Source organism: Gopherus flavomarginatus, chromosome 1, assembly GCF_025201925.1.
Source record: "Gopherus flavomarginatus isolate rGopFla2 chromosome 1, rGopFla2.mat.asm, whole genome shotgun sequence".
In the NCBI taxonomy this organism is placed as follows: Eukaryota; Metazoa; Chordata; order Testudines; family Testudinidae; genus Gopherus; species Gopherus flavomarginatus.
Window position 1 is genome coordinate 167828022 of NC_066617.1, and position 25599 is coordinate 167853620.

General features: G+C 39.6%; 1 protein-coding gene across 1 annotated transcript in view; it reads right to left on the reverse strand.

Annotated features, from left to right (window-relative positions):
• Positions 1-574: 574 nt before the first annotated feature.
• IMPG2 (interphotoreceptor matrix proteoglycan 2) overlaps positions 575-25599 on the reverse strand; it is a 101301-nt gene continuing 76276 nt past the window's right edge. Inside the window, exons 11-22 of the mRNA XM_050956590.1 lie at positions 24933-24991; positions 21944-21961; positions 19516-19760; positions 18429-18514; positions 12944-13262; positions 10758-12490; positions 9536-9755; positions 7613-7823; positions 6209-6397; positions 5037-5235; positions 3291-3370; positions 575-924 (exon numbers count right to left, since the gene is read on the reverse strand). Coding sequence (XP_050812547.1) covers positions 912-924; positions 3291-3370; positions 5037-5235; positions 6209-6397; positions 7613-7823; positions 9536-9755; positions 10758-12490; positions 12944-13262; positions 18429-18514; positions 19516-19760; positions 21944-21961; positions 24933-24991 — 3372 coding nt within the window. The 3' untranslated portion in view covers positions 575-911. The remainder of the gene's footprint in view (positions 925-3290; positions 3371-5036; positions 5236-6208; positions 6398-7612; positions 7824-9535; positions 9756-10757; positions 12491-12943; positions 13263-18428; positions 18515-19515; positions 19761-21943; positions 21962-24932; positions 24992-25599) is intronic.

The window sequence follows — 25599 nt, forward strand, 5'->3', positions numbered from 1 at the left end:
CCTAAAGAAGCAAAAAATAAAAGTTCTCTATATTTAAAATAATTTAGGATGATAGTTAGTAATGTAATATTCTAGAAATGTTCTGCAAAGACGGGGAGGGGGTCTAGCCCTTGTTTTCCCGAGTCTGGAACTGGGAAAGAAGCAGAACAAATACTCATTCTAGTATGTTTTGTGGTAGTGACCACTAAGTACTGCACCATCTCCCCAAGCTAACATCTTGCAGTTGAAAGCCAGCAACATTGAATTTTGTCTTAAAAGCGATTAAAGAGACATGAGATTTGTCATGAGAGCTGCAAGCTGAACATTATGAAGTATGTGACTATTTATTTTAATCGGTGAGCAACAAACAAGGGTAATTCAGCCAGCCATACAAAACAAATTTCTCTAGCTAGACAGTAATACATTTTGTCTGGGATTAGTATTGGGCCATATCAAAATAATGCTAGGATCACTTGAGCAGAACCAGTATCATCCTACAAACCTCTTACCTACACCCCAAATATTTCCCCCGATAATATTTTACTTTTGAAACCTCTAAACATCCACAGTGAGGGAGGAAAAGACCAGAGTAACATTAAAAATTTGTATTTCAGTTTAACTTTTTCTTTGCATACCAAGCAAAAAATCTTTGAGATTAGAAAATACATGCACAAATTTTCAATGTCCAGTTCAGGAACTGCTTTTTCCCTGCTAAGTAAAAGTGAATTTTCATGACCTTGTCACCTATAACTGTACTCAGAAAAGCCAGAGATAAACATTCTTACAGTTAATCATTCATTTAGAAAACATCTGCATCCAACCAGCAGTGTTTAAGATAAAGACTATACGTAACTTTGCAGTTACATCTGTGCCCTGTTACTAGGGCAACAAAGTCATCTTCCACAAAACTTCTTCTGGTTTCAATTTTTTTTTTAAAGCAGCTTCCTGAAATGAAAAAAAAAAACCAGACAAGTAGTGATTACATTTTTCTCTAGGCTTTGTTTCAAAGCTCATAATAGGGCAACCCTTCTTACTTTCCAGCTGTGGAAAATTTAAAAGATGTTCATTTTAAATACAGGCCATAGTTATTCTAAATTAAAGGAATTTCAGCATTTGAAATGCCTGACTTGTTGGTCCCACAACATTTTGCTTCTGTAGCTGACAGATCTTTACTTTTAATCTATTCCCTGAAATATTTTACTCCAATATTCTTAAATTACAGCTGTTTTAAACAAACATTCAGATAGCTACAATAGCACTAATGCAACAGGTAGAAATTCATAATCTATTAACTGCTTGCATCAGATCTCTATCATTGTAAGCCCTCTTATGTGTTTACACTAATTAGAAATCTACTGTATCTTTTATGAAGGTTAAAAACTCCTGCAGTAATAAATTGAATTGCAAGTATTAGGGTAGTAGTAGATTATCAGAGTAGTACTTGCCTTCCTGAAATTCCCATAGTTTTAGCAGATTTTGTGTATCTTATCTCCTAGTTTTTGTTGTGGACCAGAAAGTACTATTTAGAACACATTTATAGAAACCTAAAATATGATTATTAAAATATATTTAGAATGAGTTAGATTACTTTTAGCTGATTCTAGTATAGAGCAACCTACTGATTCCTGTCTCTCTAAGAGAATTTCCAGTAGCAGGCCTTGAGTCCCCGAAGCTGTGGAGACTAAGTTCAGATGTTAACATGACAGGTTTATAATTTTATGGGACCCACGATTCCAGATAATACTCTCTGCCAGTGACTGAGTGTTTAGTTCATTGCAGTGCTGAATCTGACAAACTGGTAAGATTTGCTTGTCTGACAGTTTTCAAACTCCAATTTTGAAGAGAAACCACTGAATATTAACCAGAGATCCTGAAAAGGCTCTGTTAATCTGTTCCATAAAACACAGGCATTTATTTCATGTCACATGCCTCTCTGGTACCCATTTGCTTCTGTTGCCTGATCTACTTTTTTTCAGAAACGACTAATGTTTTTGGATGCCCAACTTGATATCTCGGAGGAACTTAAATCTTGGGTGCTGCGCTCCCAAAATCACTAGCCAATCCTGAAAATTTAGGCTTCTGTGCAGATACAGGCAAGAGGCCTGGCTTCACTGTTCCCTTTCTATGAAGAATCTCTCCCTCTAACAGTTGTTTTTCTGGGAGTCTCATCCTTTGACACATCTCAGGAAATTGCACTGGTCAGAGTAAACTGCTCCCTCTGATCCATATATGCAGATCAAATGTACATTTGCAACAAACCAGTTCAATGGGCGTTATGCACAATATGATCTGTGGTGTGGCTCAAGAACTAGTATTTTACCCTGGGACCAGGGCAGCCAAGAGCGGGTTCGAGCCCCAGTGAAAAAAAAAATTTTGGGCCCCCCAGCAAGGGCAGACTGGCTAAACAGCTGATGAAGCTGGGCGCCACTAATTTGTACCCGCTTCCAGCCCCCTCTTGTCAGCCCTGCCTGGGACAACAAGTATATTATTGATTTAATCATTTCTTCTTAGGAATAACAACAATCTTTTGAAGCTGTTTGTGTCTGTCAAGGACTATTCCCCATTAGATATAAGGTCTCACATATCCTGCTCTAGTACCCATGGCTACTTGCAGGGGGGAATAGGCTAGTGTTTACCTGTTTTGAGTATATTGTTAGTTCAAACAAGCTCTATTTACAGTAAGACAATTAATAGATTGCTGGTTACTGAAAAGTACTTGGGTGAAACATTATGAACATAACAGAGCTAGTTATGCCTAATATGAATATGGTTTTTGGATTACAGTATTAGTATCCCTTTTAATGTTGTCTATTTGCACCTTATAAGATGAATAATTAGTGTAACACAATCAGCTGCTAGCAAAACACTGGAAGAGTTCAATGCCAATGATTAATGACTAAATCTAAGAGGAATTAGGGCTAAATATTAGTCTGTACATGGTATGAAAATACTAAGTCTCAATCATGCCATCCTTATTCAGGTAAGATTGTCACTGAAATTAAGGGGAATCTAGCCTGAAAAGGGAGATTGGATCAAATCTAACTAGCTATGCCATCCGAATGGTGTATAGATCATCATCCTCCTCCTCCTCCCCACTTTTCAGATGAAGAATCTGGGACAGAAATGCCCAACATCGCCAGGTACATCAGCAACGAAACTGTATTTCCCATCTCTTCCCCCTGCCCCCTCCCCCCCCCCCCAGAACAGCCTGCCTTGCCTTGCTTTAGAAAGGAGACTTTCACAGGAAATATAATAGAGACAAGCACATGGAAAACTGCCAGAATGTTATTCAGAGAACACATTTCACTTACATTTGATGTTGTCTAACAAACTCTGCAAACTGCCGATCTTTGGCATAAAGCTCTATAATCCGTATTCTGTCCTGGATTTCCTGTAATACAAGACACACAATATTATAGGAACCAAAATAAAGTGCACAGCTCTAAATACTAAAAAATAACACTGAAAAGTTGGACCACTTTTACTCTGCATTACAGCTGACTTGTATACTTTCCTAGTAAAGGAACAAACACTGGAATTGGGCACATTTTGTAAATTATTGGGCATGTATAGCCTTCAGTTTAAATAATTTGCAGAACACTTTAAAAGGGATTCTAGTCATTATTTTCTTAGTAAAATTGGAGCAACTCTTCAAAATTAGTGTATGTCTGCTAATATCGATGGAAGCTATTAATACAATTTAGTAAATGTCAAGAGAGATTAGGAATGGAGAAAATCTTTTACCCGCAAAAGAGGCTACCCTTGCGTGTGTACGCAAACAGAATGTCCAGTAATGTGGGTCTGATTCTCATCTTTACCAGTAAGTATATAGACTTCAATGTAATTATTCATAATTCACAGCAGTGAGAGAATATTATGCCCTACATTGATAGAGACTATAGGAATGACAATTGTCCTTTATACAATACTTACGACAGCCATACAAACTACGGAAAATACAGCTTAAAAAACCCCTTCATGGCAGTGGGTCATTGAAAGTATATTCCTTAAGGTATGTTCTTTTAGACATGACAAAAACAGTTCTTTCTAGAGTGTGTATGTGTGTATATATGTATGTATATGCTTAAGCTGGTCAACACTACTGGTAATCCAAGGTGATAAAAATGGCTGTAGCTTTAATTTTAGACTTATGAAAGTTCTATACAGATTTAAAAACTGGAGGAAATTAAAGTAAAAATAATTTTACTCAATTAAACATAGAAAATCAGTATTTCAGTTCAAGGCCTCAACAATGAAATCAGACTCCAGGATAACATCCTTCCTGGGACCTGCTGTCTCTCACATTTAAATTATAACTAGGACTGTTACAGAGCACCTTTGAGATCTGCAGATGAATATTGTACAGAAGGGCATTAGTAGCATTTCCATCATAGACCCCATTACCCCATCTGTACAGTAGCGACAATGTGACTTGCTCAAGGCTTCAGAGCCAGATTGCCAGCACAACTGAGACTAGACCCCTCATCTGCAGGCTCCCAGATCAGCATCATAGCTGCTGGCTACACTTGTCTGTCTACATATAAATGTGGAAATGCGCCAACACTCCTGAACTTTGCAGAAGATTCTATTAAGAACTAAACATTTAAAAGCATGTGTACATCCATGGAGGAGATTCTAGCTTTTGACAGCTCTGAAAGAAGGCACTGCTTCCTCCAGGGATGGAGCTGGCAGCCAAGACAAGTGGCCTTTTGGGAGGACACCAACTTAAAAAAAAAATGTCCAGTAGTGTGCCTCTGCTAGGACAGGAATAGCTTTAACTGAAGCTCCATTAAAATATTTAAAAGTGCAGCTGCTCAACCATGTGAAACTCCTTACAAGCCAGAATTTAGCTCTACCTGTGTGTACACAAAGGAGGCAAGAAGCCATCTCCCTCTCAAACATCTGCACAGAGTGCAGCCACAAGTCTAGTATTTGTATTCTGAGCACAAGTGCTGGGAGGAGTTGTATAGTTACCAGCAGCTTTAAGATACCTCACAAGGCTCGGTCATAGTCCCACCACTTGGCACTGCGGGGAGCAAAGCTACAAAGTCACTCACCTCCTTTGTGAGCTCACTGTGCTCATAAATGTGCCTTATCTCTTCACTGCTGTAGTCTGTGGATGTCTCTGCACTGGTAGAGCTGTACGAGGTGAGCTGTGGGTATCTCCGATAGTAGTGGTTGTACCCAGTCGTATCACTCTCATACATAGGGTTGTACTTCACTGCATTCTCAATGGAGGAGAGGCTATCACCCTGCCTGTGAGAGAGAAAAACAAGAGACAGAGGTCAAGTATTGCAGTCTTTCAGAGTGCTCTTCAAAACATCTTCAGGGTATTTTAGGAAAGAGCTGTGGAGTTCAACTCATGTCCCTCTGGATTAGTGAGGCCATGGGAGAAGTGGGCGTGCTGTCTGTGTCGACTGCCACTGCCTCCTTTTGGGGGTAGGCTGCTAGGTCTCCTTAACAAAGGCCTCTGCTCAAAAACAGTGTTTTGACAACCTGGTCAGCTAATGACCTTGCATCCAATTTCCATTTGTGAAGGGAGCTTCAGAGGCTGTGATGAGGTAACTTGGAAGTCCTGGGACTTTTTTTGACCTCAGTCAACCTAGTTTCAGGCCTGAAAGTCCAAAAAAAAAAAAAAACAACTATGCAGGAGGTGGTGATGGTTTATCTCATCCTAGGAATGGATGAAGATCAGCTTTTCATGCTGTCTTTGGTGCTGTTGACACATCTGCAATCCCTAGCAGGAGCAGATAGGGTGGATGGCCGTGAGTGGTTACATTTCCTTCTCTACAAGAAATCCCAGAGTGGTTTTTGGACAGTTGCTCACAGGATCTTTGGGTTTGCTCATACAAGTTCAGGGCAAACTCATCCCTCTTGTGCAGATGATGCAGGTAGAAGGGTAAGTGAGGCAATACAGGCTTTGGTTTTTGCCATATACTGATGACATCCAGCTCCATATCCTCTGCCTCATCTGACCTCACTGGTGCTTTGGATATACTTACCCAGTGTTTGTATGCAAATTGAGCTTGGAGGAAAGCTAGCTGGCTGAAGTTAAATCCTCACTTGTAGCAATGCTAGCAGGTTAGAAAATCAACTGGAAGAAGTGGTGATTATGCCTGCAACCCTTGAGCACATCCACCTTTTGTTACTCGGGTTGTAATTTTGGGGTTCGCACTGGAGCTGTAGCTGCTGGCCAATAGTGCTCTAGAACTTTAGATGCTCTACATACCCTAATGAGTCCTCAGTGTCACTTTTTGAGTACTGGTCTCGAAGGGTCCTGGCCAGGAAGAAAATGACAGCGGATGCCACAAGAAGGAAGCCAGCCACTGAAGCAATTGCGATACCCACAACCAATGGCTCCGAGACATACTCTTCACAGTGCTCTCCTCTGTACCACCAGTTCTCACCTACACGACATCTGTAATCCCCCACACCAGCAAAAAAACAAGGAAACATGAAAATTAAATACTAATACCAAGAGATCAATGGGAAAAAAAATGAGATACTTCACTACTATAGCCGCCTTGAGTAATTACTAAGCATTAAACTTTCTGTTGCTAACATGCCAATTAAGGTTGTTTAAGAATTTTACGGGAGTGCCATTTAGCAAATATATGGGGATATTTTTTGTAGGGAATTTTTAATGTTAATTATTTGACAAAAATGTGGTATGTGTGTATATTACAGATTATCTAATTAAATCTATAATACACATCTGTGGTTAAAAGACATGCATTTTAAGACTACAAAAAGGGATGTTTTAAAGCTATTTAATTTCTCTGATGTTGGTTGTTGTAACTCTTATGTGAGTCAAGTATGGATCCTAATTCCTGAGACCTTAATACTTATTGCAGGTGATTTTTTTTCTAGTCAAATAATGATTAGTATGTTGAATTTCCTTTTTCTTGCATCAGCTCTCCCTACCCAACCCCCTGCTTTGAAATCTGTGTTTATTTTTTAATATATTGTCATGGTTTCCCATAAGAAAATTACATATTTTTAATATGTAGCAAGAACACTGGAATTTGTTTGAGGAGCAAAAATCATGATAGTTCTCTTCATACAGTTGTATAAATCAGAGTACTTAGACTTACACCAGAATCAGGCCTCAAGTCTCTGGTAACAAAAATGTATTAAATATCTAGCCTTCATCATCCTATTGTTCGTTTTGCTAGTCACTCTCAATTACCTGGATAATGGTGTAGGTTATCATGCCAGCATAGACTGCCTGTCAGAGTAGGCCAGCATCTTTCAAAAACTGAAAACAAACGGCTCTGTGTGTTTGGGTCTTTGATCATTTGTACAGGATTTTTTCCCCCATCTTGATATTTGTTCATATTGGTTTCTCCTCAATTGAGAGTACTATTTTTAACTCAGGTATATTGGATTTTCCTTACAAATCTGAATTTTCTAAAAGAACCAACGAAGTGACCTTTTATGATGATTTGTAACATTTTGCCACATGAATACATCAAACAATGGATTGAGTGTTAATCATTTGGGACCTCTGTCATTACACTCAACATTATGCCATTTTGTTGTTTCAGTTTTTTGTGGGGATGGGGATATAGAATAGGGAAGCAAGGTTTGTACTTCCTGTTTCTGAAAGCCACTAAGACAAAGGATAACATACCTACAGATGGCCCCTTGTCCTGGGATTATGTCGCACTTCCCATCATTTTGGCAAAAGTCTGGTTGCAGGTCACAGATGCTGTTACAGGGCAATCCTTCAATGCTTAGATAGCCAGGATAACACACACACTCTGCCTCACCACTCCAGCGATTTACTAAGCATTCGGAGAACTCATTGCAAGCCTGGAACTTGCAAGGATCAGCTTGATCTCCTGAAAACAGAGAGAGACAGAGAATGTAGATAACAAGTGGGATAGTTTTTAGCTACCTGGTCTACTCTACATCAATGAGCATTGTTATCTACCATACTGAAAACCAACATGGAGATCATTCAAGACTCCTGGTCATTCTTAGTACAAATATAGCATTTCTAATGCATAGATCTGAAAGAGCTTTGCCAAAGAGCATATGTGGTGTTAACCTCTTTGTACCCCACGTTCCCGTTTATAATATAGGGATAAGTGACTTGCCCAAGACTAGACAGTGAGTCAGTGGAAGAGCTGAGCACAGAACTTAGGTCTCCTACCCCCCATTTTAGTTCTCTAGCCACTGGACTATGCTGCCTCTTTCATGCTTTCCATCATTGGAACTTTTGCCATTTCTCAAAGTTACTCTCTGCTTAAAAAACAGCTGAACTCCAGCACTATTCATTATAGAAGAGCTGTATTATAGCCCTGGGGAGAGCGTAGTGAGGTTTGTATGTATCCTTACAGTACGCACAGTGTGCTAGACAATGTGTGCACACAGAGGAAGAGCCTGCACTTCCTTTGATCCCTGATCTATCACTACATCCACTGAAATCTGAACCATAAATTGACATTAATTATTAAGGACAGTTTAAAAATCAATACTGAAGATTTTCTAACCAAATTAGATCATCTCTCCCCCTTTCTGGTGAGAGACAAGCTACTTCAATGCAGTAATCACCATTTGCCAATACGTATCACAGTTATTTCCTGTTTTTAGTATAGAGAAAAATATTTCTCCGCTGCTAATCTATGCTAACTCTTGGCAAATGCTGACTCTTTAATTGCAAGCATTGTATTATGGTGAGGTATCTCCTGGAGATCATGTGTTTGCACAATTATCTCTGGAAATAGAGGAAGACAAATATAGAAAACAGCTTCTCCCCAACACCCCACCCCATAACCAGAGGAATTGATTAAGGAAAGATCTTTTTCACTGTTACTGAGATCAGACCCAGAATTCCAGAGTAAAAATTCACCATCTTTTGGGAATTAGATTAAAGATGCAAGAATGTGCAGAAGATAGAAGTCCAACTTGGAGTCAATCTACAGTGATAAGTTATATAATATTAGATAGTGACCTGAGGAGTCATGATAATTAACATGTTTGTTATAGTGAAACAGGAGCAGCTGCCAGGACATTAACCCTATCTACACAGTGTGTTAATGCCATGATTCAACATTGTGTTCCAGCGGGAAGCAATTTCCCAGTATATTTACACCCTTGAATGAGTTATTTCTGGGAGGAAGGATCTGCCTAGGAAGAACTGCATGGAATAGTCCAGCCAAATGAGGGAGCCAGGAACACGAGTGTGCTGGAGTGGGAGGGAGGCTGGGAAAAACAGAGGCCAAATTCTATGATCTAACCTTCCCTCTGCCTGCAATCACAGTGAAGTTGGTGGAGTCGCATAGGATGCAAGTCAGCACCAAACATGGCCCCAAACTTCTCCAGGAGGCCGTAAAGTTTTGGTGGACGCTGGTCCCACTTTGCCTTAATCTGCCCCGCTAAACAGATTGGTTTTCACAGTTTTAAAAACTCTGCTGACACCAAGGCTGAGAAGAGTGATGGTGCTCTTCTCTAAGACACTGAGAAAGTCTGCTCAGTTTTTGAACCCCAAGCATATTTGACTTAGCAGTCGCTACTCACTGCACTGGCAGCACTCTCACACTGTCATTACCTGATTCCACGTCCAGGGAGTACTTGTCAATGGCCAGGTTCATGGTCTGGTAGGCAGTGTTGCAGAAGTCTTCCAGAATTATATAGACCGCATTCGTGACATTACGAGGCACAGGTTTTTCAAACTTCATGCGGCTGTTCACCACAATACTGCCGTTCCTGAAGTTCAGGATTTCGAGATTCTGGAAACCTGTTAGATTGGACTGGAGGTAGGGAACCAGCTGCAATGTAGGAAACACAATATCTGAACTGCTATATAAATACAATGATAGAAGATTTATTTCTGAATCTGTCGTCTACGCCAATGGTAATGCTATTACATCACACACAGAGACTAGACATTTCATCCCAATCACATTCAAAAAAAGGTATCAAAACTTTTACTCAGCTAAGGCCTTACTGGCAGCTTATCAGGAGCCTGAGAGATTCACATAATTTTCATAATATAGAGCAAATCACTGCACGCTTCTTGTTCTATAATAGAAGTGCATCCCACTGGATGCAGTGCTCCATCTTGATCCAAGCAAGCTCAGACTGCATAACAGGACTTATCTCTTGGGTATCACCCTTCATACATGTGGTTACTCCAGACAAACTATTTGATTTACAGCTTAAAATCTGATAATTACTCCTGTGGCATTCTGCTACCCATTGGCTATTTAAGAGATCAGTAGATCCATAGGCCGTTTAATTCACTGAGCTACAGATTTAATAAAATAGTTGTTCTAAATAAAAAGCATCTGAAAACAGGTGAGAGCATCCAGTAATGTATGACTCTGCACTCCCAATTATTTTACCCATTGATAGAGCAAATGAAAACACTGTTTGGAAATGTGCGAACACAAGGAGCCAGTGGAGCCAATTAAAATACATGATTTACAGCAGCCAAGCATCTGTCCCACTAAGTATTTAAGAGGCTTATTTTTGCCCTGGTAAATCTTTCCCACACACAAGTGAAATGTCAACATTTGAGACACTAATATTCAAATAAAAGCATTACATTTTCCAACCAAATTCTCCTACAGGATAAAAATAACATCCACTATCAAATATGAGTTACTCTCAACCTGTGGGATGTACTAGGCTGCTGTAATTTTGTTGCAAACACTTCCTCTGTGTGTGTGTCTTTCCCCCCTTTACTCACATGCACTGTGAGAAAAGATTTTAACTTGGGGCTTATAGTAACTGCTAGTAACAGATATTAATGATAAAGTGAATCTTACCAGTTCTAAGAATCGTTGCTCCAGTGCCTTATATTCTGGGGAATTTTTATTGAATAGGTCCTCTGAAAACATCATGTTGGTAACACGGAGGCTAAAGAACACCACTAAAGCTCGTGAGGACCTGGTAGTGTTGCGATTTGCATGCGTGGGCCAAGCTACGCTGGCCATCTCTGTGGAGTGGACGTTAGTAGATATCTCCATGTGACTATCAGTCATACTTCTTTCTTCCAGGTTCATCTCATGAGGATACAACATTGTGCCCACATGATCCAGCTCCACTGAAGTATCCTGTACTCTCGTAGTCATGTCCTCCCCCAGTTTTGTTGAGCTAACAGTAGGCTGAGATACTGTATATTGTGTAGTAGGGAAACTGGACAGAGAACCAATAGGAGTCTTTGTTATAGTCACTGTTGCAAAAGAACCCACTGCCATATTTAAGCTACTAGGGGTACTAGTGTCATGGTCTGTACTAGACAGTCCAGTGAAATCCCCTGAACCAGTGGCCAGCTCCAGTAAATAAGGTGTTATGGTTGAAACTTCAACCCTGGTCGGTGCTTCAGATTGCATGTCTTGATCTGCAGGTTTCTCAGACGCCCTTACAGTGTTGTGAGTAGGCCAAATATTTATTGGTTTCACAGCAAGTGATCCAGAAGCTTGTTGAGTTGTCAAGTGCAAATCTGGAGTTTGCTGCTCCTCCATTAAAACATCAGTGACTATTTTTTCCATCATAGGAGTTGCTGTCAGGACTGTTTCTGGCGTGAGGAGCCCAGACCATGAGGAATCCATGTCTTGATGTCCTATTGAAATAGCTACACCCGACTGGACTATTGTGGATGGTTCTTCTGACTTTGTCCCTTCCCTGTTCTGGTTTCCTACTGCTTCATAAATTATTTGATGATCCTCGCTGGAATCATCAGCTTGTTTTACATTGAATGTCCCTGTAGATGTAAGGAGATGACCTTCTATAGAGCGATCTTTTTCATGTGGTGAGATGGAGGTCTGTTCATCTGCCATATCTAAAGAAGAATAGTCCACTGAGGGCTCATATGCAATGGATGAATAATAATCAGACATGCCTGATGCCTCTGATGTTTCCATGGACAGTTCCATATTCAAGGTTTCTTCTGTCCATAACATAGGCACCTGCTGAGTTGCCATTTCTGAAAGTCCAGGTACGTTTGATTCAGAGTCATCAGTGAATTCCCTTCTTGCATTGGTCATGCCTCCATCCTCAGGATTACCATTTAATTTATCTAAAGAATCAATGATATAATCTAGGATCTGTTCCTCAGGAGTATCCTGTGCTCTGATTAATGGAGAATCATTTTTATCTTTCAGCCAGCTTTCAGGAAGATGGTAGACAACTGGCTCTAATGTTGCTATGCCCCATGGCCATGCCTCTTGACCTGAAGCATCAAATGCTGATCCAGATCCATCCTCATACATAATTTCTCCTCCTGGATACAGATCGGGTTGCAGAGGGTTCACCTCTAAATATACTTCTCCGTCCTCCAGACTGTCATGGGATATAGAGTCTATGTCAATGGGCATGGCTTCTCTTGCCTTCTCTGTAGAGATCACTTCCTCATTATTAGGCTCTGTTTCTGATGTAGAGGCCACTGTTGGTATAGAAGTTGGAGGAACCACAGAAGTGTCTATGGATGGCATTTCTTTTGACGCAAGATGAGGATGTAGACTGGAAGGCAGAAGAAAGCCTTCCGGCACTCCAGCATCTTCAAACACAAAGTCAACAATTTTCATTTAGTTGCAGCTTATGCAATTTTAGCTTGTCAGACTCTATTTCTCTTATCTCCCCAAGGATCAGTAACTCTGTTTTTCCCCGTTAAATACCTTGATCTCCTTACATGCCAAAGTTAGAAGTATCTATTGTGGATTTATCTACTGCTGTATCCAGCTAAAACTACTTGGCAGTGTTCCTGTGAAATGGAATAACGGGGATCATACATACACCATTAATCTCTTTAGGGACAAACAGGCCTTATTAGTTGCTATAAACATTTAAATTTAGAAGTTGGTTCTTTTTCGACACATGCACATTCTGAAGGTGAAACTGACTGAATACATAGGAGTTTCTAGGAAGTTGTTTTGGAGGGCCCTGGCTCCTGAGCACAAGGTAACATTGTCATCCAGGCTTCAACTTTTGTAAATGAAATGAAGTAACTTACCATCTTCTGAAGAAGCAGGGATAGACAGCCATTCCTGAGAGTCCACAGAAGAGTAATTTTCTAATATTGATGGGGTGCCAGAATGAAGAATCTGGCCCCCTTCCTCTAGACTCATCACACCAGGAGAAGAAGTGAGAACAGCCTTTGGTGTTGAATTCAAGTTGTTCTCAGAGTCCAGGTTTTCAGATCTTAACCAGATTTCATTGCCATTGGACTGTTCACTATCAATGGTGAAACCTGGTTTGGTGAAATCAAGTGGCAAAATATTGCTTGTAGTTGTTGTGTCTGCAGAGGGCCACTCAGCTAAAAGGGCATTATCCTGAAAGATAAATCCATAATAACCTATTATTGTATGACTTGTGTCTGCATAAGGACTCCACACAATATGCTAACTAATATAGTAATTGTTAACTAGTAGCAGCTTCTGCTTGATGGACTTCTGTTTCCCTGATTAGGGGATAACATGCAGTATCAAGAGGTTCCAAACGGCAAGGATTAGCAGTGGGTGCCTCTGTTAGTAAGTTATAAGGGCAGGGCTGCATACGCCTCATCATGCATGTGACCTACATTTTAAGTCAGCCCATGTTCATTCCAAAGGATAGGATCATATACAGATTCTTTAGAGGAGAATACTAGCATTCTTTGAAATGATATTCAATAGCAGTGGGATCCTGTGGATTAGAATGTGCACTACTTATGCCCATCTGTTTTCCTTTTACCAACTGAAAGAATTTACTGATATGTTATAAATAAGGTTACGATTTTGTCACGGTTATTTTTAGTAAAAGTCAGGGACCTGTCCCTGACTTTTACTAAAACTAATGGTGACAGAATGGGCCAGATGAGGGATGAGAGCCCAAAGCCCTGCGGCAGGAGAGGTGAGGGCACCCGGTCACCAGTGGTAGATGAGATATGTGGGAGCCCCGTGGCAGTTGGGAGCTCCAATCCCGCCGTCCCAAGGCTGAAGTAGAAAATGTCACAGAAGCAATGACTTCCATGACATACTCTTATCCTTAGTTACAAACCAGTAATATTCAATTAAATTTTTCACAGGTCAGATAAAGGAAGTTGCTTATCTTGGCAGGCTAAAAGTCTCTCTCTAGGGTCACAGGGCTCTCTGGGTGTTTTCTCTCTAGGGAGCCTGCCAGGGATCGCAGACATTCAAAAGTGGTGTGCCGGATTGTATTTATTTATCTCAAAATAAAAGGCTAAGCATGCCAGCATCTTGCAAAAAAAAAATAAGTATACAAATACACCACAATGCTATTAAAACAACATGCTATTCATATTAATTCTATTAAAACTATTAAATTAAAATTGGAAATTAAACTCATGAGAAATTAAGTGAATGGACATCTAATTTCCCTTTCTTATAGCCTGATATTTTGACAGCTGCTCTGTGGGCTTTTTCTTCTTTTTCTGAAAAACTACTGCGCAGGACGCAATCGAGTTAACTGATGAAAGCACGTCAATTAACGATTGCTTTATGTTACGTAAGCACCTGATTAAAAGTGTACCCCTGTAAATCAAAAAGTATCAACAAAATCTAGCTTCAGTGTGTTTAAATATAAATTTAAAGTTTATAAATTAAGTACATAGCATGATAATAGCGGGAAAATAAAATGGATGTGCATCTGCCCAGCCCCCATCAGTTCTGCCTTCTAACTCTTCCATCTGCCCAGCCCCCACAATTAGTTCTTTCCTCTAGCCCCACCCTGCTCTCAGTCCTCCCTCTCTCCTCTCCTCTCCTCCCGCCCATTACCTGTGGCCTTCCCAGCCTCATCTCTCCTCTTACTGGGATTCTTTGCCCAACTCTCTCAGCCCAGGTTGGGGGGAGGCTGCAGCAGGGTCCCCCTCCCACTTCTGAGGCATGGGGGGAAGGCTCCAGGGGTGGTTCACCTCCCTCTCCTCTCTCACATTGGGTATTACAGGGCGGGAACAGGGAGTGGAGCTGCCCTGAGCTGCAAGGCTCTTTCTTGCCCCTCCTGTGAGTGAGTTGGGAGGGCTCCCCTCCTCCTCCCCCCACCCTTCCTACAAGAATAGGCTAGGCTGCTGAAGGGTGGGGAAGAAAGCTGAGCTGCTGCTTCCCAGCAGGCATAAAGGATCAGCTGATGCTCAGTGGTGGGCAAAATGGGAGGTCCTCATGGGTTGGATGTGGCCCGTGGGTCGCCAATTAAACAACGTTATAAGCTATCCATTGGCTGACTCAAGTGCCCCTGACTGTAGAATAGAAACCCAGCCGTCTCCTTGTAGTTCATAGACATATTTGGGTAACAACACACGCTTTTTTTTAAAAGCCTTTTAGAACAGTGGACTCTATAAGAAGAGGAAGAATGCTTAGAACTTACATAGTGCTTTTCATCTCCAAACTGAGTGAAATGCAGAAAGTAAACAAACAACATACATGGTGAAAAGCAAATTTGATTTCAAAGCTTTTCTTTTTATTTCCTACACTATACTAGTGTGTGGGCATCATAACAATCATAATGTTTAGCACTTTTTATCCTCAAACAATCGGTCCACACAGTACCTCTGTGAGATAGGGTAAGTATTGTTTCCATTTAGCACATAGAGAAACCAATGCAGAGAGATTAACTTAACCAAGACCAAAGAGGGGGTCAGCATGTTATCTGTGACTAGAATTGAGGAGCGTGGCTTCCAGTCCTTGGCACAGAAAAATAAACCAGGCGGGCAATGTGCACACCCGTGCTCGTTCCTGTAGCATGAATAATTGTCAAAGACTCATCTAAGCTCAAATTGTCAATTTCAAATTGCATCTTTGGTTGTAAAACTTGCAATCTGATGTGTGGGCCTCTATCCTGCAGTGTAATTCACTAGTGCAGGCCCTTGAACTCCACCAAGGAGAGGCGTAGATGCTAGGAAATTACACTGCAGAACACGTTAGTTATATAATTCATCCAATAAGGGAATAGAAACAATACCAGATGATTTATGTAATGAATCTATAGGTGTGTGAATTGTGAACACCCACAATGGACTCTTCACAGTCTATATCTAAGAATTATTCTGAAGTAATTTGCAAATGCTGAATAAATCTGAGAATTTAATTATCTGTGTTTGAACAATTTGTGAACAGACCAAAAAATGCACATTTCACAGAATAAGCTGTTTTCTTGTGAATTATTTGTTCAGCTCTTTAAGTATTTGCCTTTCCTATTTTTATGACTAGCCGTTATTCCACTCCTGATATCTTTGTAGGCTGTTTTCATTTTAGCAATTGCAAGCTATCAATGAATTGAAAATTAATATACGAGTTATGTGATTCATGAGCAAAAATCATCAATATATGTAAAACTATCAGAGTTTGTTTTGTTTTTTTTCCAAGATTAGCAAAATAAGTATTAAAAAGAACAAACATAAAAACTGGTATCAATAACTTTTCAATGCAAAATTTTTAAATGTTAGCACGCAGGTGCCAGGAACTGCATTTCATCATTTATTTAATGTGGAGAGGTGTTCCTATGACAACTAATGTGTTTCAAAGATTCTTGTAATGGTACAATGTTCTATTAACAAGTTTAATATTAGAGTGGCAAGTTCTGTTTTTGCCAATATCATCTGAATGGCTTACTAATATGACAGATCGCTGCAAAATCAAAAAAATACCAATTTTCCAGTTCTTGCTGCCAGAAAGACTTTACATTCAATAATCCAGCCTATTACAACCACCACCTCTGGTTCATATCTTATCTGCAGGATTTAAGAGAGAGACAGTGATGGGGATTTGTAAAATTTAGAGAGGTGGATCTAAAGTTAATTGATATCTGCTACTGATCAATTTGTGAAGTCAGGATAGTCCCACAAAAATATGATGAAATTAAAATACAGTCCTTAAAATTTTAACTATTTCTACAGAGGGGCTAATACAAAATATAGTAGGACTCATTTTCTCACTGGCACTTAATTTCCCCTATATTGCTTTAGCTGTGAAGAACAGATATTGCAACTAAGCAATTAAAAAAAATTCAGCCTTGTTTTCTGTTTGTAAACTCTCCATAAGCAATTTGATTTCCTTATCGAAATTGTTTCCTAAATAATTTTTGTATCATTCATTGCACATAGCAGCTTGCTGCAAGTATTCAATATCTAAAATTGAAGCTCTTGATTGGAAATGTAGGTCACATGCTATTGTATCTATTTCTTGATTGGATAAACAGAGCTATTGGAATCATGTTTCTGGGAGCAAATACTTGCTTTTACAAGTTCATAATTCCCTTCCAGAAAATATTCTCAAAAATCCAATTAAAGGGAATTGCTGCAAACTTTCCTGTCAATAAATTCATTTGCTAGAATATCTGCAGAAAGTGAACACAGAAGAGATGTAAGCACAGCTAAAGTTATTTCTTTTATTAATGCATGTATGGTACATTTTTAAGCTATTCACTCGTCTCTAGTAAATATAGAAAACCATTCTCTACAAATTAGCCACTGCATTCATGCTGTTCACCATAATCAATCTGTTATGACAATTCCATGTAAATTTCTAGGTTGCATAGGTTTATTTCTTAAGTTTTTATTCAGTCAAAGATTCCCACTGAAGTCAGTGATACTACACATATTAATATAATGTACATCATAACATACACTCATATGAAGTCAATTCAAGTTTTACTTGAGTGAAGACTTCAGGGACTTGGCCTGAAATTAGTTTTGTGAGTCTGGACACACTTATCTGCATAATGGGCCAGATAAAAACATAGATCGGATCACCACCAAATTCAGGGATGTTCAGAAGCGGTGTCTGAATTTTGTGGCTTAATTTCAGTTTATCTTGATACGTATATAGTCAGGTGTTGCCTTAAATGCCTTCAACTTTGGAGCAAGCTTGGACGTGTAAAAATGAAACTACTGGCCAAACTTTTTCTATATTTCTTTTGCTGTTACTGAGATGTAGGTTTGTTGTTATAAAAAAAAGCACTGCACTTCTCAGTGACAGCAGTACAGCTGCAAAGGAGGAACAGGAGTTATATTTTAATCTAATCTCTTCCATGGGCGAAATTCCCCCTCACATCTACCTCTTCTGTTCCAAGAAAAGGCTCAAATGATACTCTTCAGTTGTGAGGACCATTTCCCTAGCCATACATAATCAAAACATTACAAGAAACCAAAAGGGAATCCTAAAATGAAGAATTAGTTAGACAGGCTATAACAAGTACACAGTACTGGCTCGTACTGAAAAGAACAGATCAGCTTCTATTGCAGGAGGCATGCCACTTTCCAAAGACCAAATATTTCCCAAAAGGAACTTTAAAAACAGAGCTATCTCATCAGACTGTATGTGTCTGTATTGAGTGTATTTCTGAGCGTTCATTCTGTATTTCAAACATGGCAGAGAGCTGTGTTTTGGGATTCTGACTATACTTCCACCTTTGAGAGTTAAACTATTCGGTTGTGTTTGTAAGTATGCGGCTGAAGGACAAATCAGAGTTATTAGAATGAGAACGCAGTGCAGAAATGTACTTACAAGATCAATTTCTGGAGACTCAAGAACAACTGGATTTTCAGTAATCCTGGATGTGTCTTCAGGTGCAGGGGAGAGAACTTCTTTCACTGTGGAAACAAAAGATAAGTTGTTAAATCACAGTTCATATGGAATGGTTATTGTAGTTTATATGATGTCAAGTGTGTTTTGTTGTCTTTTTTTTTTTGCTGTCACATCTGGGGGTGCCTGAAAATAATTAAAAGCAGAGAATAAAAAAACATTCAGCATTTGAAGGTGCCCATTGTCCAATTTATCATCCCAATTTGCACTTAGAGAATCCTGTGAAAGGTTACACTAGCACTGCACGAAAGTTGTTTGTAGAAGTATCAGGGTACTCTGGATAAAACCCTCACTCATTTCTTCTCTCTCCATCTCATATTTGCTTCTAGGATCTTCTCAAAGTGCTCACCAGAGTGATTGAGAGTCTGCAATGCCCTTTATCAGTCACACTTAAAGCAAGGATAGAGGAAGGATAACAACCTAGATAGATAACAATTTCCACTGGTAACAGAGAGGACATGGAGAAGACAGCACTTACCAGGCACTGGTCTGTGCTGCCAGGGTCCAAGTCAGCACTACTAGGCTGAAATTCATCCTAGTACAGAGGGCCCTATGCATCACTTGAACTCCATTTAAGTGGCACATAGGGCCTTGTGCAGGCCTTCTGCACTGAGCTGAATTTCACTTTTACAGAATGTCATCAGTATCATCCTGCTGTAAGAGGATATACAATATCATACAAAGTATATATTTTGGGTGGAATTTGTATTTCCTTTAGTTACTGACATATGATTGAAATCATCAATGCACACCTTAAAAATTATACATCACAATGTTAAATTAATTTAAGAGAGGCTAAAATGGTGGGTTAGGGATAGGATCCTATCACTATTGATCTGCTTTGATTTTGATAAAATCAGGAGAAAAGGAGGAGCCCTGTGGACCATACTACTACATATAACTTCCTCCTTTTGAGAGAATAGCTCCTAATCCCCCACACCATATCCTTCATCTTTTTTAAACATAAATTCTGATTAACAGACCACAGCATTTCTTAAGTAATACACACCATTAATGAGCAGGAGAGAGTCAGGGTCCAAGGTCAAAGAGATGTTTTCAAGGAAAGAGTTCTTGTGAAGGATTTCAGCAATATAAGTTCTGAAGTCACTGATTGTGTAAACAACAGTTGGGTTATCCTCAAGTTCTATGAAGGAGTTGTCCTCCACTTTGTTGGAATGAAGGTTAATAAGGTCCCAGGTGGCATTGCTGATGGTTTCCCCAACAAATGTGACAGCGTAGTGGACCTCCACACCACTGTGGTTTTATAAAGAAAAAGGGAATTTAGATCAGAGCTAAACAGTTGGCCAGCTATATCATGCATTCTGGTTGTTTGAGTAGCCAGGTCTCACACTTAGAAAAGATACAACAATTTAAAGGGGGTCTTTGGTAAAAATATATGTAATTATTTTTATGTTTGTCTAACTCTGTAAAACATAAAAATGTAAAATGTATCACAATTGTAGCAAAATCTTCAGAGAGAGCGCCACCCAAACTGAAAATCTCATACTTCCAACACCGTGACAAGACTAAATATTTGGATTTATGTCATAGTTATTAATAGGGCCAACCGATATCCAGAAGTGGAAATACTATGTGTGAGGAGCCCAGGTTTTTACCAGATCTTGTCAACCATATGAATGACTTTGAGACACGGAATCAGCCTGGAAAAATGTAAACAAACAAATATAAAAATTTGAGAGTCCTTGATCATCCCTAGTGCAATTTAAACCTGCTTTAAATGGTGCTCTTGATAGATCTAAAGATGTGTTTATATTATAGACCCAGGAAAGTGCCTGTTTATAAGAATGTAGTTGCTCTCATTTATTTTTCATTAAGAAGCTTATATTTTGTAAATTTGTACAGCTGAATTATTTGTGCCAATCGTACTCTATTTTCTCCTCATGAGCACACTTGGATTTACTTCCCCACAAGACAATGCAGTAATCAGAGTTACCATACACAGAGCGTAAGCACCAGGGAGCTTTAGTTAGTGTTTCACACTTTAACTGTACAAAGTGCACAGTGAGAAAATGGGATTGTCTATGAAGAACCAGGAAACCCTGCTCCAAAGATAGGTTTTCTTCCTGCTGTAGAGCTGGAATGCATTCCTAATCAATGGCTGATCTTAGAGAGAGATGTAAGCACCAAATGAAGCTGCACTAAAACCACAACTCTGCTGGAGTTTTGCTGTTGCCACCTTGGCTGAATTTCACCAATTGTAGGCACATCATGGGCACTAAGTATCACTACGGGGAATGGAAACAGAGCACAACAATGAAAAGACAGGGCAAAAATCAGAACTCAATATGCTGGATGAGAATAATATCCGGATTTAATAAAGCCATGCTGTCAGTTGCAGCTATTAAGTGCAATTAATAACTACTGTCATCCACCTGAAACGGGCCCAAACATCTGTTCCTTGGAACAGAGTTTCTCTGAATAGATTCTTTTGCATCCTTTCTTGCAGAAGTGCATGGGAGCAAGGGGATGGCTTTAATACTCTGCTGTTTTTACAGAATTTTCTTCTTTTCAATCCCTTCTAAAATCAAATGCTGCTTCTCTATAAGATTGTTTACAGAAACCAGTTTTTATGTTAAGATGTGTATTAGAGGGAATTTATATTTGACCTTGAATGGATTAGGAGCCCACGGTTCACTGACTTTTGGGAACTTACCTAACAAAATAGGTATCAAAGAGAGCGCTCTTTGAAGCCCATATTAATTGGAAATTACTTCAAAATTCTTCAAATGAATAAGGGCTTCAAAGAGTGCTCCCTCTTTGATTGCATTTTAGGAAATTTCTAACAAAAGGTCAATAAACTCTGGCCTCCTAATCCATTAAAGGTCAAGTATTAACTCCCTCTAACGTGTATGTGTCTCACTCTTTGATATATGTATAAACATTCCCCAAACAGGCCCAGTCTGATCTTTCCTTCCAGCTGAAGAAGGTTGATTACAACTTCCACTCAGGTTCATATCCACACTGGCCTTCAAACAGCTAAATGGGGTTTGCTTGAGATGTACAATTGTCTTAATGTATTTGGCTTTATACAGTAATAAAAAGGAGGTACGGTACCTATCAGTGGCACTAGGTGCCCTGTCACAAATTGCAATGCAAAAACAGTAAACACCAGTTAAGCTGTAGAGAGTCCTACAAAAAACATAGCTCACTAACCGATTCATGTTTAGGCAGAGTTTCTTCTGTGATTCTTTCTGATTACCAGTTAAATCAGAAAATTGGATTAAACTATCTGAGGCCTAAAACAGATAAGCTACTGGTAGTTTAAAGTAAATCTACAGCAAGGGATACATTTTTACTGGATGTATCCTTAATTCTGGAGCCATAACCACACTGTCATAATAACTGGTAGTCTTATGCGATTAGCACGCCTGTCTAAATTTACACTACAACAATAAATGTACATATGTTGCCTTTACCTGTCATCATCAGGAGACCTAAACATTAAAAAAGAAAAATATGTTAAATGAGAAACAGTTTTGTCGTTCCATTTAAGTCTTCTAGTTCGGCGGTTCTCAAACTGGGGGTCGGGACCCCAAAGTGGGTCATGACCCCATTTTCATGGGGTCGCCAAGGCTGGAGTTAAGATGTGCCTGGGGCCGAAGCCCGAGCTCCATCACCCAGGGCCAAAGCCAAAGTGCAAGGGCTTCAGCCCTGGGTGGTGGGGCTCAGGTTGCAGGCCCTTGGCCTGGGGCTGAAGCCCCTGGGCTTTGGCCCCCCCACCTGGGACAGCGGCACTTGGGCAGGCTTAGGTTTCAGTCTCCCCTCTTGGGGTCATGTAGTAATTTTTGTTGTCAGAAGGGGGTCGCGGTGCAAGGAAGTTTTAGAACCCCTGCTCTAGTTTACTCCTTACAGTGACAGCTCTGACATGATATAGAACAGGCAAATTTAAAAATAAATCAAATTAAATAGCTTACAAATAAAAAAAATGTTATTCCGCTACATAAGGGACCAAATTCTGGTTTCACTCAACTTAATGGGAGATTCACTACTGGCTTCAATGGGACTAAAAGTTGTTCTACTAAGTCAGTGCAGTTGTACTAGCATATATCAGGAAAAAAAGGCACAATAATGTTACTTAGGGCTACTTTACAAACATGTTTATTTATCAGAAATTAGTAGGATATTCTTGCTGGGATATTTTGGCAGAACCAGCAAGGCCTTCTCCACAGATGCAGCAGCACGTAGTGCACATGTAGCTACACATCACAGTGAAAGGTAAACTGTCTATAGTGCAAAAAGAACAGGAGTACTTGTGGCACCTTAGAGACTAACAAATGTATTTGAGCATAAGCTTTCATGGGCTACAGCCCACTTTATCAGATGCATGTAGTGGAAAATACAGTAGGAAGATATGTATGTACACACACACAGAGAACATGAAACAATGAGTGTTACCATACACACTATAGGGAGAGTGATCAGTTAAGGTGAGCTACTATCAGCAGGAGAGAAAAAGAACTATTTGTAGTGGTAATCAAAAAGGCCCATTTCCAGCAATTGACAAGGAGATGTGAGGAACTGTAGGGGGTGGGGAAATAAGCATGGGGAAATAGTTTTACTTAGTGTAATGGCTCATCCATTCCCAGTCTTTATTCAAACCTAATGTCTACAGTGCGGCATTAGCTACATGCAGCAGTGAAAGTCCCTGGCAGGGGAAAGTCCTTGGCAGCTCCCCAAACCTTTCCCTGCTGCCTCCCCAGTGCCAGAGCCTCTCTCACTGCTGGAGCCTTTCGCTGCGATGGGGAAAGGCTCCAGCAGCAGGGAGGCAGTGGGACAGGGTAGACAGGGGAAGCATTGCTTGGGCATGTAAACAGAGAGCTGTGCAGGCAGGGCATATACTCTAGGCTTCTGGCATGTCTTTACACGCCTAAGCTGTGCACACTGCTGCTTATACCCATGCTAGGGGTGTGTGTAGTGTACATAGTCTGCATGCTGCTGGGGCTGATAGGAGGTATGAGAATGGCATTAATGGAGATGGAAGCCATTTCTCTATGGAACTGGTATGACATACGCTGAGACCGTGCAGCTTTTCTATACTGCCACACCTGTGTGTTTTAATTCTGACTTCTGCTAAAAATGAGAACTGAAAGAGTTGTTTCCATGCTCCTGCAAAGCTTAGTTTCCCTGGCAGAGACTGCGAACAAGGATAAATATTAGGGAGAATGTGATGTGGCCATTTATCAACTACAAAACATTTTATGAGACCACCACTTCATTTTACACACCTAAAGATCAACAAATCGTTGCCAATAATTAACAAACCATTGCACACTGGGCTAGATTTGAATTTGTCACTACACAAATGGGCAAATCCTACCAAAAACAGGCCCACAAATAACCTTTTGAATGTTTTATTATTTCATTCTGTAACAGCTTTTCTGTGGCACTCATAACCATAGATTCTGAACTCCATCACAACCCCTTCCCCCCAAAAAGTGTTATCCATGTACACACAAGGAACTGAGGCACAGAGAGGGTGAGTGACTTGCTCAAGATAATCATAATAGGTCTGTGGCAGAGCTGAGAACTGAACCCAGATTTCCTGATTCTCATCTGGTGCTCGAAACACAAAAGTATCCTTTGTCCCTTGCCATTTTTGCTTCTGGTGAGTATTGTAGCAACTGAATTTACTGGCAGGAATATTCAGAGAAACACTGACTTATAAATCAACTAGTGCAAAATGTTAATGGCAGATAAATTTCAGATTCGTACTCCTGAGTATTCACATCAGAAACCTAATCCTAAAAATTATCCTCAATCCAATCAGGAAACAGAAATGTCATGTGACCTGTGCATCCAATCAAATCAGCTCAAATCTCAATTTCAAGCACTTGCTACAAATCACTTTACAAACAATCTTTACAAAAAAAATGACTGTGAATCATTTTGAAGAACAAATAAATTGGAGAAACTCAGTCTTTTCATAGAATATTGATGAACAGAAAGACAGGCATAATACATCAAATAAACAATTTGTTACAAATTATTCATCTAGTTCTTTTTGTGACGTAGAGGTGAAATATTATATATTTAATTATTAACCTTCTGAGCCACTCAATCTTCCCTAATAGACTGGATAAAAAATTAGGTATGCTCAAAGTTTTCCCAAGAGTGTTTGGATTCCTCTGCATTTAATACTAACCTGTGTCAAATTATGAACATTTGAGAATCTTGGAGAATTATCAAATACATATCTTGAATGGCAAAAGATGTGTTTATTGTATTTAAATCCCTAGGACAAAGAAACAGGGGCAGGCATCATGAGAGGGGCTTTAACTGACTTCAGTGGCAGAAGAAAGAACAGCTGATCAAATTTGACCTCTGTGGCAGTGATCAGTAAAAGCTGTGTAGGTCAATGATGAGAGCACAAGCGTTAGGTTTGTATGCCTTTCTAAATCTATTTACCTGAATTCCAGCACATGGATATTATTGTATCCAGGTAATTCTTCAAATGCATTTTTTACCTATTTGGGAAAAATAGATAAATATAGTTTACAAAAATAATACCGTTAATTTTTTCCTATTGACCTATAGCATTAGATAGAAATGGAAAAAATGTTTAGGAAATATTTGCATTATATAAAATGAGTTATGTATTTATAATAGAAAAAGACATAGGACATCATAGAATGCTTTATCTGTATATATAAAATGAGCTGAGATGGCATCTCTTTGTTGTTACAGAAACAGAAGGAAATTGTTAGTACACCCAGTACCAATAGGAAAGCTACAAACATCTGACTGTACACTGAGAAAAGGGAACTATAAATCTGCATGGTCACAATGGAGCTCTCTGGCATCTTAATTCTGTAGTGGACTTTCAACAGACATGCATGAGGTTAAAACACAATCAGATTTTATATGAGCCCATTTAACTGAAGTTCTCCATATCTCCTGACAGCAGTGCACCCATACACTACTATCCTGCTTATCCAACTCAAATTTTTTTTTTCCCCCAAAGGTTCTGACTGCCTCTACAAATTTTTTGGATTAAATGTAGGCCAGATTAAGACCAAAGTCTTAGGCTCTAGGCCACATTGTAGCAGATCCCAAGACACAGCAATGAGTCAGC